The sequence below is a fragment of the Schistocerca piceifrons genome, chromosome 5 (genome assembly GCF_021461385.2).
Source record: "Schistocerca piceifrons isolate TAMUIC-IGC-003096 chromosome 5, iqSchPice1.1, whole genome shotgun sequence".
NCBI classification, from domain to species: Eukaryota; Metazoa; Arthropoda; class Insecta; order Orthoptera; family Acrididae; genus Schistocerca; species Schistocerca piceifrons.
Genome location: NC_060142.1, coordinates 53,083,381 through 53,098,096, shown reverse-complemented (window position 1 = coordinate 53,098,096; position 14,716 = coordinate 53,083,381). Strand labels below are relative to the sequence as shown.

The 14,716-nt window shown below is 37.6% G+C and overlaps 1 protein-coding gene across 2 annotated transcripts in view; it reads right to left on the bottom strand.

Annotated features, from left to right (window-relative positions):
• LOC124798480 (CCR4-NOT transcription complex subunit 10-B) overlaps positions 1-9,377 on the bottom strand; it is a 161,524-nt gene extending 152,147 nt beyond the window's left edge. The window contains exons 1-2 of one of the 2 annotated variants that reach the window (XM_047261916.1): positions 8,634-9,377; positions 5,388-5,538 (exon numbers count right to left, since the gene is read on the bottom strand). In XM_047261916.1, coding sequence (XP_047117872.1) covers positions 5,388-5,538; positions 8,634-8,906 — 424 coding nt within the window. In that variant the 5' untranslated portion in view covers positions 8,907-9,377. Of the gene's footprint in view, positions 1-5,387; positions 5,539-7,714; positions 7,737-8,633 lie in introns of those variants that run through there. The other variant, XM_047261917.1, reaches the window with a different exon arrangement.
• Positions 9,378-14,716: the final 5,339 nt, after the last annotated feature.

The following is a 14,716-nucleotide window of genomic DNA, read 5'->3' as shown; positions in this document are numbered from 1 at the left end:
ACATGAATTGCTGATCATGATCTCCACCACGACCGATCCATCGGTTTTTCAATCTCCTGTTTAAGAAATGCCGAACATCATGATGGAAGTGCGGTGGAGCACCATCCTGTTGAAAGATGAAGTCGGCGCTGTCGGTCTCCAGTTGTGGCATGAGCCAATTTTCCAGCATGTCCAGATACACGTGTCCTGTAACGTTTTTTTCGCAGAAGAAAAAGGGGCCGTAAACTTTAAACCGTGAGATTGCACAAAACACGTTAACTTTTGGTGAATTGCGAATTTGCTGCACGGATGCGTGAGTATTCTCTACCGCCTAGATTCGCACATTGTGTCTGTTCACTTCACCATTAAGAAAAAATGTTGCTTCATCACTGAAAACAAGTTTCGCACTGAACGCATCCTCTTCCATGAGCTGTTGCAACCGCACCAAAAATTCAAAGCGTTTGACTTTGTCATCGGGTGTCAGGGCTTGTAGCAATTGTAAACAGTAAGGCTTCTGCTTTAGCCTTTTCCGTAAGATTTTCCAAACCCTCGGCTGTGGTACGTTTAGCTCCCTACTTGCTTTATTCGTCGACTTCCGCGGGCTACGCGTGAAACTTGCCCGCACGCGTTCAACCGTTTCTTCGCTCACTGCAGGCCGATTTCCCCTTACAGAGGCGTCCAGAAGCTTTAAACTGCGCATACCATCGCCGAATGGAGTTAGCAGTTGGTAGATCTTTGTTGAACTTCGTCCTGAAGTGTCATTGCACTGTTAGGACTGACTGATGTGTGTGCATTTCAAGCACGACATACGCTTTCTCGGCTCCTGTCGCCATTTTGTCTCACTGCGCTCTGGCGGCAGAAACCTGAAGTGCGGCTTCAGCCGAACAAAACTTTATGAGTTTTTCTACGTATCTGTAGTGTGTCGTGACCATATGTCAATGAATGGAGGTACAGTGAATTTATGAAATCGCTTCAATCATTTGTAATAGCCCTGTATATAAATAAAAACAACTATGGTAAATAAAATATTTATTCCCTGATAGAGAGCAATTAGTACATTGTGTAAGCAGGTAATTTTCAAAGATTTGTAATTGTTGTTCTCAATTCTTACTATAAGTACTCCTTAATGTTATTTGTGGTGAAAGTTAAAAATCTGTTCCAACAGGTGGTTCACACAACGATAATGCAAAACATACAAATAATTCTGTGATGATACTGCCTCTTTGGTCTAGAGTTCAGAGTGGGGTTTTGTATTCTGGCAGAAATGTCTTGCACAATTTGCTTGCAGATGATATTCTTGCAGCCTTCAGTCCACAGACTAGTTTGCTGCAGTTCTCCACGCTCGCATATCCTGCACAGGCCTATTAGTCTCAGCTTAACTACTGCAACCTACATTCATTTGAAATCAATTACCGAGTCAAGTCTTCATCTTCACGTACAATTTTTACCCCCCCCCCCCCCACTTTTTTCCATTACCAAACCGACTATTTCTTGCTGCCTCAAAATGTGTCCTATTAACCTTTTAGTCAAGTTATGCCATAAATTTCAATTTTATCCACTTTGATTCAGCACCTCCTCATTAGATATCCAATCTACCTATCCAGTCTTCAATACTGTCATGTAGCAACACATTTTAGAACTTTCTATTCTGTTCTTGCAGATGTAATGTAATAAATTGGGAATGCCTGTAAATTCAAAAGAAAATGAGAAACATTTTATTAACCATTCCTTGAAATTAAATAATAATAATTATGTGAGCAATAGAAATCTTTGCTATTCATAAGTTAAGAAACAATGTTCATGATCAGTTGGCATCTATTCCTCCAGCCTATTGATAACTGTTATTCTCTGACAATTATAACTGTGTCTGTGCAAATAACAATGACTAATCTCTCCTCATCTTCTCTGGGATGAGGCTAGCATAGTGGTTAGCAATGTCATATCTTTGAGCTCCTCTCTCTAAAGCTTCTGTCCTCATCTTTTTCTCCCATCGTTATCTCAGCAAGTGGGTGCCTCAGATCCTGGGGTCTGAGTGACCTGTTTATTCCCCCAAATTTGTAACTCAATATTCTGCAAGTTAACAAATCTAGTTAAAAATACAGGAATGTACGCTCAATAACTGGAAATGACTTAACAAGAAGCACATGTGTTAGTACATAAGGACAGATACTTCCACTTAATGAATCACTAGCTTGAAAATTTATCAAACTGAAAATTTGTGAGGCAAAAGAGGCATATAAAAAGTAAGCCACATACTACTAAACTGCAGAAATGTGGAATGTAACAAACAGGGACATGAACATAGAAAAGTAATGATACCCTTTTATGGTTTGCATGGTAAGGGATTCCTTTGTCTGAAAAAAAAAAAAAAGATTGAAGGAACATAGAAATTTTAAATGCTTAATCAGAACAGTCACTCGGAAATGAAGCCCAAGTCATACACAGTTCTCTCTGCCACAGGCATATGAGTTAAGGGTTCTGAAAGATTGTGCGTGATTCTCTGTCTCCCAAACCTGAGAAACTTTTTCTAGTTTTATTCGACTGACATTTTCTTTCATTCTATACTGGTATATAAAATTTGTCACTCCTGTATCATTACATACTACAAATTAAATCCCTCTTCAGAGTTTTTCTGTCTCTATGTGAAGGCTAATCTTAGGAATTACTGTAGTGGCTTTGTTATGGTTTTCATTAGTAAACAGACTGATTCTCAAGGAAAACTTGTGTGTATAATTTAATACCATTAGGCCAGACAAGTTGTCTGGCCATAGATACTTAGTGCCACCTGCGCGAAGGCAGGAAATATTGCTGGTGTGCTATAATCGATCAAACGTGTACAATCAGAACCGAGCTGTTATTCAGTTTTATCTAATATTGTTGAATGACCATGGACCACAACAGCAGTTGCTGATATTGTTGTATCCTAGCCAGTAATGCCAACCGAGCCCGCTGCCAAAAGGTTGGCAGCATCAAAGTACGGACGCCGTCCGCATAAGCAGCGCCAGCGAGACAGGAAATCGCCGCAAGTCTGCGCGCGCCACCGCTGGCTTCTGGGTTCTTAAGCGCTGGAGTCGCGAGCGCTAGGACAGTTCTGTATTCGCCGCTCAGTTGTATACTCGCCACCGAATTGTGTACTTGTTAGTCAGTTGTGTGTTCATCGCAGCAGAGTTGTTGTTTGTCGTCAGCCGACTCTGACCTAGCCGCTCCGACTCGAACTAGACAGATCTCTGTAGACACGGAGTTCACTATTGTGTTTCTGTATCTTCATCAATAAAGATAAGTACCGACTTTTATTTAATCAGAGTGTTTGGTTTTTCATCTTTCTGTTCACTGTTCCAGCGGACCGGTCGGCCCGCTATTAAAAGTGTGGCGGTGACTTCGTAAGCCATTTCTACAGCCAAGTGTTTGTCGCTACGAACACCGCCACAAAAGATATCAACTGCACAAGAAATAAAACAAGCTTTTTGTATTCATGTATCACATAAAATGCATGGAAAAGAATAAGGAAAGCCTACTGAAACTTTTATCCATGTCAAATAACCAGTATACTAGTTATCATACACAAATGCCCTGCAATATCTCACTTCTCACATTAAACAATGGAAAATCCAGGATGGAATAATGATGACATTATGAAAAGGATAGATTGCTACCCACCATACAGCTATGAGTAGCAATCTAACCTTTTCAAAACAGTATCATTATTCTATTCTGGCAATCCATAATTTTCATAATATTATCACTTTTTCTATTAGTTATATCTCCAAAAGACTTTTTCTTTTTCATCAGTAATGGTCGTATTTTTTATTTTATTTATCCATTTCTCTTTCATCAGTAATGGTCGTATTTTTTTATTTTATTTATCCATCTGTAGACAATACATGAATTTTGTCAAATATACATGTAAATTTTATGCTAGAGCATTATAAGGAAATATATGCATAAAATAATACAAAGTCTGCCCCCCCCCCCCTCCCCTCTCCAAAATCTTGGTATCTGTAGTGTAGCCAGTCTATGTTAGGTTGAAAGCTCATAATTTGGTTGTGAGCTGGCGAAGCCAACAAATGAGAAAACCAAATAAAGATTGTGCTAAAAGACTGACCTTTTGCATAGCCCAGTATTTACATTTGTGCCATATTTAAACATCCTTAATGCGTTTTTCATCATAAGAACTGAAACTACAGTGTAAATCCGGGACACATATATTTGACAATGGACAAGCCTTGGATAAATATTTTGATGCTCATCCACTATGAAAAATGCAAGGTGGGGTCTACTGTGTAACTTTTACCATACCATATACAGTAATATGGTCATTGGAGGCATCCATTTCCACCCAACGGCTTTGAGCCATGATGGAATGGTGTTGTGATGTATAATGCCAGTGTAGTGTGGTGTTTTTGAGTTGTTTCATGTCTGTAGATATCCTGTTGCTGTATTTGATAGTGCCCTCTGGCAGCGGATGTTGCCTTGGTATTGGGTTCATTTGAGTGTCAGTTATCACTATGGTAGAGAGAGAGAGAGAGAGAGAGAGAGAGAGAGAGAGAGAGAGAGAGAGAGAGAGAGAGTGTGAGGAGGGAGGGTGCCGGCAGGTAACCTTGATGATTTTGTCGGGGGCTTTTGTTGGTAAGCAGTTTTTATTTTTGTTTTATTCTATAGTAATTTTAATGTTTTGTCTGTTTTATATTTATAATATTGCAGTTGAGTTTTAATTGAGCTAGTGCATATAAAGGTTTTTGAATATTTGGAATTCTGGTTTAAGTGGGGCTTTGTGAGTTAATGTAGGTGTGTGAAGTTTGTGAATGTGGTTTGCCAGTAGGTATTCAGAACTGCATTTCAGCTATACAATTCACAAAAATGTTCGATTCCATTTTTTGGGGTTATAGGTGTTGGTTTTTTGGTATCAAGGACTAATTTTGAGCTATATAGGTCAAGGGAAAGGTCTGCTTCTGCTTTTCAAAATTGAAGATGTTGGCTTTTTGGTATTGTGGGCTCTGTTTGGGTTGTATAGGTCATGTGATGTGTACGATTCCTGCTGGTTTTGTGGCTGTAGCATTAGGTCTTAAGCTGAAATTTGTTTTTTAATAATATTTATTTTGGAATTATGCAGTACTTTGTATGGTTATATGTTTAGCTGGTCCCCACCCAACCTAACTCCCTATTTCCCACAGTTGTTCAGTTAGTTTCATTTTCTTGTTGGAGTGATATGTTCTTGAATCATCTTTATTTTTGTTTCCATTTGTTGGCATGTGTATGTAGTGACGACTTCATCGCCATTTTGTATAATTGGAAGTAGGCATTTCCATCACATTGATGACGTCATGGGTCAAAACAGACGGGAGGGATCAAACACTTTCCTAAAGCCCATTAATATAGTAAATATGATAAGGCAATTGATAGATACATACCCATTGGCTCAATAAAGCTGAAAATTTTGTTCATGATTTTGAGTGCTGCATGATACTGCTTCAGGTGGTATAAGAGAACAGCTTGGTTATAATATATAACACAATGTTCTACATCTTCTAATGAATCCAGGTCTTCAATGTTGATATGAGCCTGAAATTGACAAGTGATGTTTATATATTTGTGAGAACTGGATGAAAGTAGGCCTAATAAATATCTTACTTTGTGAGCACTAAAACAAAAGTCAAGCACAAATCAGATATTTTATAGCAGAAAACATGGAGCAATTTTTTTTAAAAAAAAAAAAAAAAAAAAAAAAAAAAAAACGCTGCACATGCGCCTCTCCCTCCCCAAAGAATATTTTACTAGGGCGACTATAAGTGTTAAGTGTTCCCATTTTTTCATGTGTGAATTTCCAAATTTGAGAATAGAGCAGCATGAAAACTAAAAGTCTCGAAAATAGTTTTCAAGTGATGTACACTTCTGCATTGTAATTTTTCAGAAGTTATTCTAGAACAAAGTAATAAGCACTGATGTAAACAACTCATTATACAATAGCGTGCTAAAAAGTACTTCCTCCAAGTTTTTATTCTGTCCTCAAGATCAGGTGAGGTCTAACATGTTATGCATGTTACTCAGTCGACTTTCCTACTTCAGTGATGCAAGTGGCAAGCCTCTGTCGCTAGAGGACTCTGGGCTGTAGTGTGTAACATGCCAGTGTGTAAAATAATTATGTTGGCACACTGTAAACTCAGAAAACTAAAAGCATGAATTTGAAGAGTTCATCCACACATGGAGCACCCTCTCCTTCAGCATGATAATGCCAGATCAAACACGTGCACTGCAACATCAGCAACAATCTGACACCTTGGACTCACTGTTGTCAGTATTCCTCCACATATCCCAACTTGGCCCCATTTGATTTTCATCTGTTTCCAAAACTTAAAAAACACATTCAAGGACTTCACTTTGATTGTTATGAAGTCGTACAAGTGTAGGTGAGGCTGTGATTCCGTCAACAAAGTCAAACATTCTACAGTGGCAGTATCAACAAACTGAACTTTTGTTGAGAGAAATGCGTTCATTGCCAGGGTGACTATGTTGAGAAATAAATATGAAGACATTAAGAATAAAGATGTAGAATAAAAAGCTTTAAGAGATTTCACATAAAAAGTTTGGATGCATCATTTTTTCAGCATGCCCTCATAATATTGTGATATTTTGTACATTTTATTGCTATTATTATTATTATTATTAAAATCCTAGGTGCCTGAGGCAGGTTAAAATGGGGACAACAGCAAAGGCTATCAGTGGCATCAATTTTGTGTACAGACAGTCATGAATGCCTCGCAAATTAAAATTGAGGGTTGCAAAGCAAAGCAGATATGCTGACTATGTGATATTGAAAAACAGCTGCAATTACTAAATTTAAACAAGGCTTCATACTATGATGGAATCCCTGCGAGATTATAAACCAAAACTGCAGCTGAGTCAGGTCTCATTTTAACCATAATTCACATGAAAAACAACTGCGCCTAGTGGTTGGAAGAAATCACAGAGCAACAGTGCCTTCAAGAAGGGTAGCAGAAGTTTCTACAAAACTGGCGTACAATCTCAATGACATTCACCTGCTGTAGAGTTATGGAGCATAGCTTAAATATAATAAGTTACCTCACACAGAATGACTTCCTCCATGCCAACAAGCATGGATTCCAAAAACACTGCTCACATGAACATAACTCGTGCTTTTCTCATATGACAGTGAGAAAGCCTTAGATCATGAAATCAAGCGTATGCAATACTTCTTGACTTCTGAAATGCATATGGCTTAGTAGTACATTTATGCATATCAACAGAAGAATGGTCATACGGGTCTCACACTAAATTTGTGACTGGACTGATGATTTTTTGGTACAGAGAATGCAGCATGTTATCTTGGATGAATGGTCATCAACAGCAGCTGAAGTAACTACAGGTATGTTTTGGCCTAGTGTGTTGGAGCCATTGCTGTCCACGACAGAAAATATTAATAGTAATTTCAGAATTTTTGTATATGATAACAGTTATCCATAGTGCATCAATTTCTTTTTTTTAAAAAAAAAAAAAAAAGCTGCACAAATACAGATATTGACACGATTCCAAATTAGAGCCTGGATGCAGCTTGCTTTAATTGTAAAGTTTGTAGGATACTTTGAAAATATAATCAGTTAACAAAGCCGAGAGGCATCTAACTAACCTATCTAATGTGAATCATAATATTATTACTATACAACTGTCGGTTTATAAATTAAAGAACACGCAGAATGGGTTGTAATTTCTTATACTATACCAAGTACAGTGTGAATCAGAACTTCACTGACAAGCTTTCTGATGTTCAGAGGTATCTTCTGAGTATTTCAGTACAAGGGACTCTCAGGCTCCAGTGGCCTGTTACAGAGTTATTGCATTTTGTTTGGTTTTTTGACCAATTAGTTCTGTATCTACACTGCACTGAAAATAGTGCGCAACACTGCAAACGTCGATAGTAAACGCTGTGTCTTGTTTCCATTCCCTCAGGATACTTGCTGTTGACAACAGTAATATGTTCCCTACCACACTGCCTTCAAATCTGCATTCAGCACTGCTCCGTTATGTCTAGGGTTTTGTTGCCTGGTGATGTCAATCATGCGTTAACAGTGATATGCGGCAGTACTAGGGAGAGGTTTACAGATGAAGAGTTGACTGATATTCACACAATGGAAAAGCAACACAAGGACACCACGCTGAGCCACTGCGGCACTGATAGCACCTGCATCACAGTAGGGTCTGAGGGTTCTTGCATTACTCTGTTTTGTGGGTTGTACATTTTGGTTATTACATATTAAGTTTAATGCTTTTTCACACTTGTGAAGGTATTTCACAGAAACAAGGATCATTGCACTAACAAACCGAGTAAATCATAATTACATTATTACTCTGAAATGAGCTCCAGAGAGACTATCGGTCTTTCCAACTAAAATACTCAGAAGGTGATCCTGAACAACCTCTGAAAGTTTGTCTGTGAAGTTCTGGTTTAACCTGTAGATTCATGTTAGAGTATCCCTCAAAATACTGACAAGAAGTTACCGAAGTCAGACGTTGAACACTGATTATCAGGCAAATAATCCAACAATTTAGAACAAACGATAAAAAATTCAGCAAGCAAATATGGAAATCATGTCAGTACAGGGACTCATTCGATATATGAAAAGGATGGAAAAATTACAAACCTGGGAGCAAACTAAATTCATATTTTTGCGGAATAGATCCGTTTTCTTTAGTTCACTTTTATAATACTCTGCCACTGCTTTGTTATGCAACACTTTAATATCCTGTGGTCGAGCCACTTCTAATTTTGCTAGGTATTGAATGCATGACGAAAAATTTCCTTTATTAAAGTCCGCTAATGCTGCCTGTGCCCATTCCCTTTCCTGCTCCGAAATCACAGGAGTAGAAGCTGCCTCCGTCTTCGACTTTTCACTTTCTGCTTCTCTCTCTGCCATGATAGATGCTTAATCAGAATATACTAGGTATATATCTATGCTGCCTATGCGTTACAAGGAAACCAGCTCATATTTAATTAATAAATGCAGCATCAGGCAGTAGTATTAGAGACTACTACCCTTCTTTGTAATTTTGAATCAGGTACCGAACCATTGTTGATTTCACAAGGCAAAACGGTTTAAACGAGCCCTTGATTTTCGGCTACCAGTTTAACAACAGTAAAACAATTTGAAAGGTAATACGAGGTTGAAAAAAACTAGAGCTGAAACTTGAAACGTTATAGAACCAGCCACGATAATCATACAAGTACTTTGTTAATTAAATACACATAGTATACACTGTCCCAGGAAACAAACGCTGAAAGTAGCGTTTATATCCATAGTAACATACAAACGCTAAAAAGCAGCTAGACTGTAAACTGTAATCACTGACACACTCGCGTGTATGTAAACAACTGTAGCAATGTCTTTGACTGTTGAGCGTAGTCACAGATGTCTGGCGAGAAAGTTAGATGTGCCAGCGATTATAAAATTTATCTACTGGGTGCGCTTCTCCATTGCATGAATATTAATCAACTCTTCGTCTTTAAACCTTTTCCTAGTACTGCCGCATATCACTGTTAACGCATGACTCCATCGCCAGGCAACAAAACCCTAGACATAACTGAGCAATGCTGAATGCAGATTAAAAGGCAGTGTGGTAGGGAACGTTTTACTGTTGTCGACAGCAAGATCCTGAGTGAATGGAAATAAGACCCACAGCTTGTACTGTCGACATTTGCAGTGTTGCGTACTATTTTCAGTGCAGCGCAGATACAGAACTAATTGGGCAAAAATCCAAACGAAATGAATTACTTTGTAACAATGCCGCTGGAGACTGAGAGTCCCTTATACCAAAATACTCCGAAGATACCTTTGAACAACCAAGAAAGTTTTCAGTAAAGTGATTCACACTGTACTTGGTATAGTATAAGAAACTCTTTTCATAATATTACAACCCATTCAATGTGTTCTTTAATTTATAAACCTACAGTTGTGTGGGAACAAAGGACAATAATATAATTCAAATTAGATAGTTACATGCTTCTTAGCTTTGTTAACTGACTACATTTTCCCAGTATCCTGCGACCTTTACATTTAAAGTAAACTGCAATCCTTGCACTAATTTGGAATCGTGTCAATATCTGACTAGATTTTTGTGCAGATTTTTTCTTTTTTTTTTCAGAAAGTGCTACAGTGTGGGTACAAACAAATTTGTCCAGATTTTTTAACCTTCAAATCTATTCTTGTGTAATATTTCATCCAAATAAAATATATTCGCTGCTACTTGGTTTCGTATCCAAAATGGCCTCTTGGACAACCACAGATGGGTAAGGGTCTACAGTGTCCACTGTTACCCCTGTCCTGATTTAAAATTGGTACCGACTTTCAGTTTTGTAACTTTCACTTCACTTTTATAAAGTTATTAAGAAAATTATCTATACTGTAGATCCTGACGACATATATCTGGAAAACTGACAGGGCTAATATCGATGAAGAAAAAGTTCAGAGAGCAGTAAAAGAAGTTTTCTTTAAAAAGAGAGTATTTGAAAAACAGTGGATAAAATTGGGTTAAAGAAATCTATGCTGCAGGAACACATCACCACAGCTAAGAAATATTCAGATGAGTACACAAACAACTAGATTAACATATTGTAATTCTACTGCTTTTTGTTAACCAGTTGTCTTATAAATATAACATTTCTAATTGTGTAGTATCAAAAATCCTTTTCTGTTCTGTTATTGGGCCTGACTACATTATATTCTTTTCTGAGATCCATGTGATGGAAGCAGTTCTGGATATTCAGACAAAGAAAAAAATCCAGACATTGGATACAATAGAATCCAAATACAAACTTTTTATAGACCCCGAGAAGATTTACTAGCTCAGTACTTAATGAAGGCCTTGAATTTACATTATGGACTCACATACAACCAAACACATGAACTGGTGTACATGAAGGCTGGAAAACTACAAGAAAAAAGGAAAAAAAGAACTGCCCTATGAGCACATAGCACTGGAGTATGGATTTTTATAGAGACAACTGAAGCTCTCTCTTCATAGACCTGAAAATATGAGTTTTGCAAGGGATGCGCCATTTGACAAGATAAATATTAACCTTTTCTTTGACAACCTTTTGAGTGCATTGGACAAATGTAATTTCACTCCAGACAGAATAATGAACTTGGATGAATGTGTCATTTTACAGTAATGCAGCCTCCTAAAGTTAATCCAGGACATGGCAGGAGCAGGTGGGAATGGGGGCCTCACAAGACAGGGGAAAATGTCAGCATGTTTGCTGTCTGTTAGGCCTCAGGGATGGCAATGCAGCCAGAGCTCATTTTTCCATGGGTTGATATGTAGGACAAATTTCTGGATGGTGCACCAAATGGATATTTCACAACCAAATTGCTCCTTGAAGCTCTAAAGCATGTAGCTAAGTGGATGAGTTGTCACAAACATAATAGCCTACTAACACTTCTGGACAATCATGCAAGTCACATCAGCACTCACGTTATCAATATGACCAGGAATATTGGAATCACTCTTCTGACATTCCCTCCACATTGTTATCACAGGATGCAGCCACTAGATATCACAGTGTTTGGGCTGTCTACAGGGCACCTAAGAACAGCAATGGCTGAGTGGATGAGGATGAATCCTGGGTTCCCAGTCACTATTTCAGAGATCTGCATGTTTTGTGGGATAGCATTTTCATTTGCCTTTACTCAAAAAATATTGCACCTGGCTTCAAGGTGCCTCAATCGCGGCCATTTAATTGGATATCATTCACGGAAGAACATTTCAAGCTATCGTAAGAAACTGAGCAGTCAGCAGCCTGTACACCAGATTGTCATACATCTTCTCCTGTGGTATCTGCAACTTCATATGATGCTTCACCTTCCACTTCAGCTGCGGACCTAACGAAATTCCAGTTCCTGAAGACGACAGGCATTTCTCAGTAGCTCTGAGGAGAGAGGGAAAATCAATGCAAAATAAATCTGCAGTTTACACTAGTACTGCAGTCAAAGATGAACTGGAAGTAGTAGTGGTGGGTAAGATAAGAAGAGCTCCAAGGAAGACCTTGTTCCAGAACAAGAAGAAATTGAATATCTCTGCAAAAAATAAAATCAGTGATGATACAGACAATGAATCAGAAACCCTTCCTGAGAATGGGCTACGCAGTGAAAGAGAAGACGATCAAGCCCAAACCTTAAAAAGCTGACAGATGATGAAGAAGTGAGGTCTGCTGATATCATTTTGGTTTGTTTCACCACCAAGAAGACTTATAAATATTATGTTTTCCGAGTTATAATGCAGTTGGGAAAGGGGCAGTGTGTGTTTCCTAGCTGTGAAAAAAAGGATCTGGATTTGTGTTCCCAATTGTCCAAGATGAGTCAGTAGTGGATATGCATGATATTATTTGTGTCCTGCCTTCTGCAGGAACAACTGGACCACAGAAGCAAGGGAGATACTGTGGTTTAATGTTGATTTTGAAATGCGCAGTATTTGTCAAAAAACGAAAAAAATTTTTCTTAAGGTTGATTTTGATATGTATGACATGATTAACATATACATAATACTTTTTTGAAAAACTTGACTTTCTTTATACCAGTAACACACTGTCCACTTTTACCTCATGCAATTTCAGGCAATGTCTACACTTATCCCACCATGGAGTAAATGTGGACAGACTGCAGGTATCTTTTTTTTTTTTTGTAGTTGGTTATCATAATGTTGAGGATATGGAGAATTGGTTTAATATTTCTGATAGGGTGGAAATTGGTTACTCCAAAGATACTAAATTTAAAAAATCTGCCTCAAGTGTTTTTAATATAAAACACAAAATATAAAAAATGTACACACTAGCCCCACCCTCCCCTGACAGTTGTATAAACTGTCTAAACAGCAAAGCTTAAATAAAAATATATATCTTAATCTTTATGGCAGCTACTACACTTTGATTCTATTATGATGTATAAGAAAGAATAGATTTTATTTGATCCTCATCAATTATAAATAGTTTATAACTCCCTTGTAAGAAATAAAGTTGCTATAATGAAGATTTGAGAAAACATTCCTTTGCAAAAATGATGTTTTTATTATAATTTTATTTTGCTTCATCTTGTTTTGAGCGAAAAAATTCATTGATTAAGTCACTGAAGCCAACTTCAGTAGCTGTGTCGCCGACAAATCAGCTATGATTGGCACTCTACTCGTTTGATATTATGAATTTTTTTGTCATCTTCAACTTGCTGAACTTTTTTTCACTAGCTTCATTTAAGGTGTTTCCTAACAGGAAATTGAAGGTAGATGAAATTTTGTGATATATGTGAGATCTGTTTTTCGTTCAGTTGATACTTTCTCAAATACTTTGGAGCACTCTAGTTCAAACAGTCTCCCTCCAATAAAAAATCGGAAGCCTTTGATCAAATAAAATATTTGCTTCAGTGCCCATCGCTGACCTTTGAGATCCTACAGTACTGTAGCAAAATAGTGGCAATTACTCCATTACTGAACTCAGTTGTACAGGGGCAGTTACATGAAATAAATGCACAGTTGTCATATAAATCATGTTAGTGATAGATAACCATTTGGCAGTGGTTGTTTCTTTATGATGTTACTTGTAAAAAATGACTCCAAGACAGTAGCACGTCTTTACAGTTGTAGGCAGGGAAAAGTCTTCTTCTTGTGGGCAGAAGACAGGAACACAAGGGCTGGAGAACTCATGTACCTCCTGTGGTTAATTCTTAAACCATATTTTTTCCTTGTTTTTCTCTTTTTTTGTCATCTGATCCATTCTTGCACTCTTTCTATGCTTGTACTGTTGGTGAGGGATGGTCTTCACACTATCTTGATAGGACCATGGCTAATAGTAAAACTCCCAATGGTCCCATTGTAACAAATCACTGTCACAATCAAGTTATAGACGCTTTGTTGCTTCTACCTTATTCCTTGTATGTAAATATTTCAAATCCATAGGTCCAAATGAAGTTGGTCTGGATATTCTGGGTTGATGACAAAAATTATTTAACTGAATGTCAGTTTCGGTTAGACAAAACTTAGTATGTTAATGCTAGAGTTCTTACATTTTGTGCTAATCCTCCAGACTTAAAATGTGTTCATTGATGTACTTCTGTAGAATTTTCTGTTTGTTAAGTCACTCATTCAGCTTCATTAATTACAGTTATAGGCCTTGATACACAAAAGATTTGAACGGATATTAGTATTGGAAGTAAGTGATAAGGGTTTCCAGTTCATAGTTACAACCTAATAAATTGCACTGTGCAGTGATATTTGGTACAGGCACACATTCCCTTCCACTTAATGCTACTCCTACTATAGCTGGGTTTACATGCAATAAAAATCCATTGTTCCATCACATCTTGATTTACTAAATAATGGGCCAGGTTATTGACACAGTCAGTAGGATACTTTCATGTTTCTGCAGAAATGAACACAAAAATAAATGCTCATATGCACTTTTCTTTATCCAAGGATCACCAGAAGAATCCCATCGTCTCATGATGTAATGGTAAAGCTCATGGATACTACAATACATGGTAGGTATCATGTGCCAGGTAGACTGTGAACTGTGACATTGCTGTGAAGCCTCTCACCACACTGCACTGTATTGGGGCTTATAGACACATGGCACACACTTGTTGTACTCATTTGGAGGTATGAATGTAATCGAGATTTTCCGTGTTTTAGTGCATTATGATTATTGTTATTATTATTAAACTTTATATTTGTTAGACTATTTTAG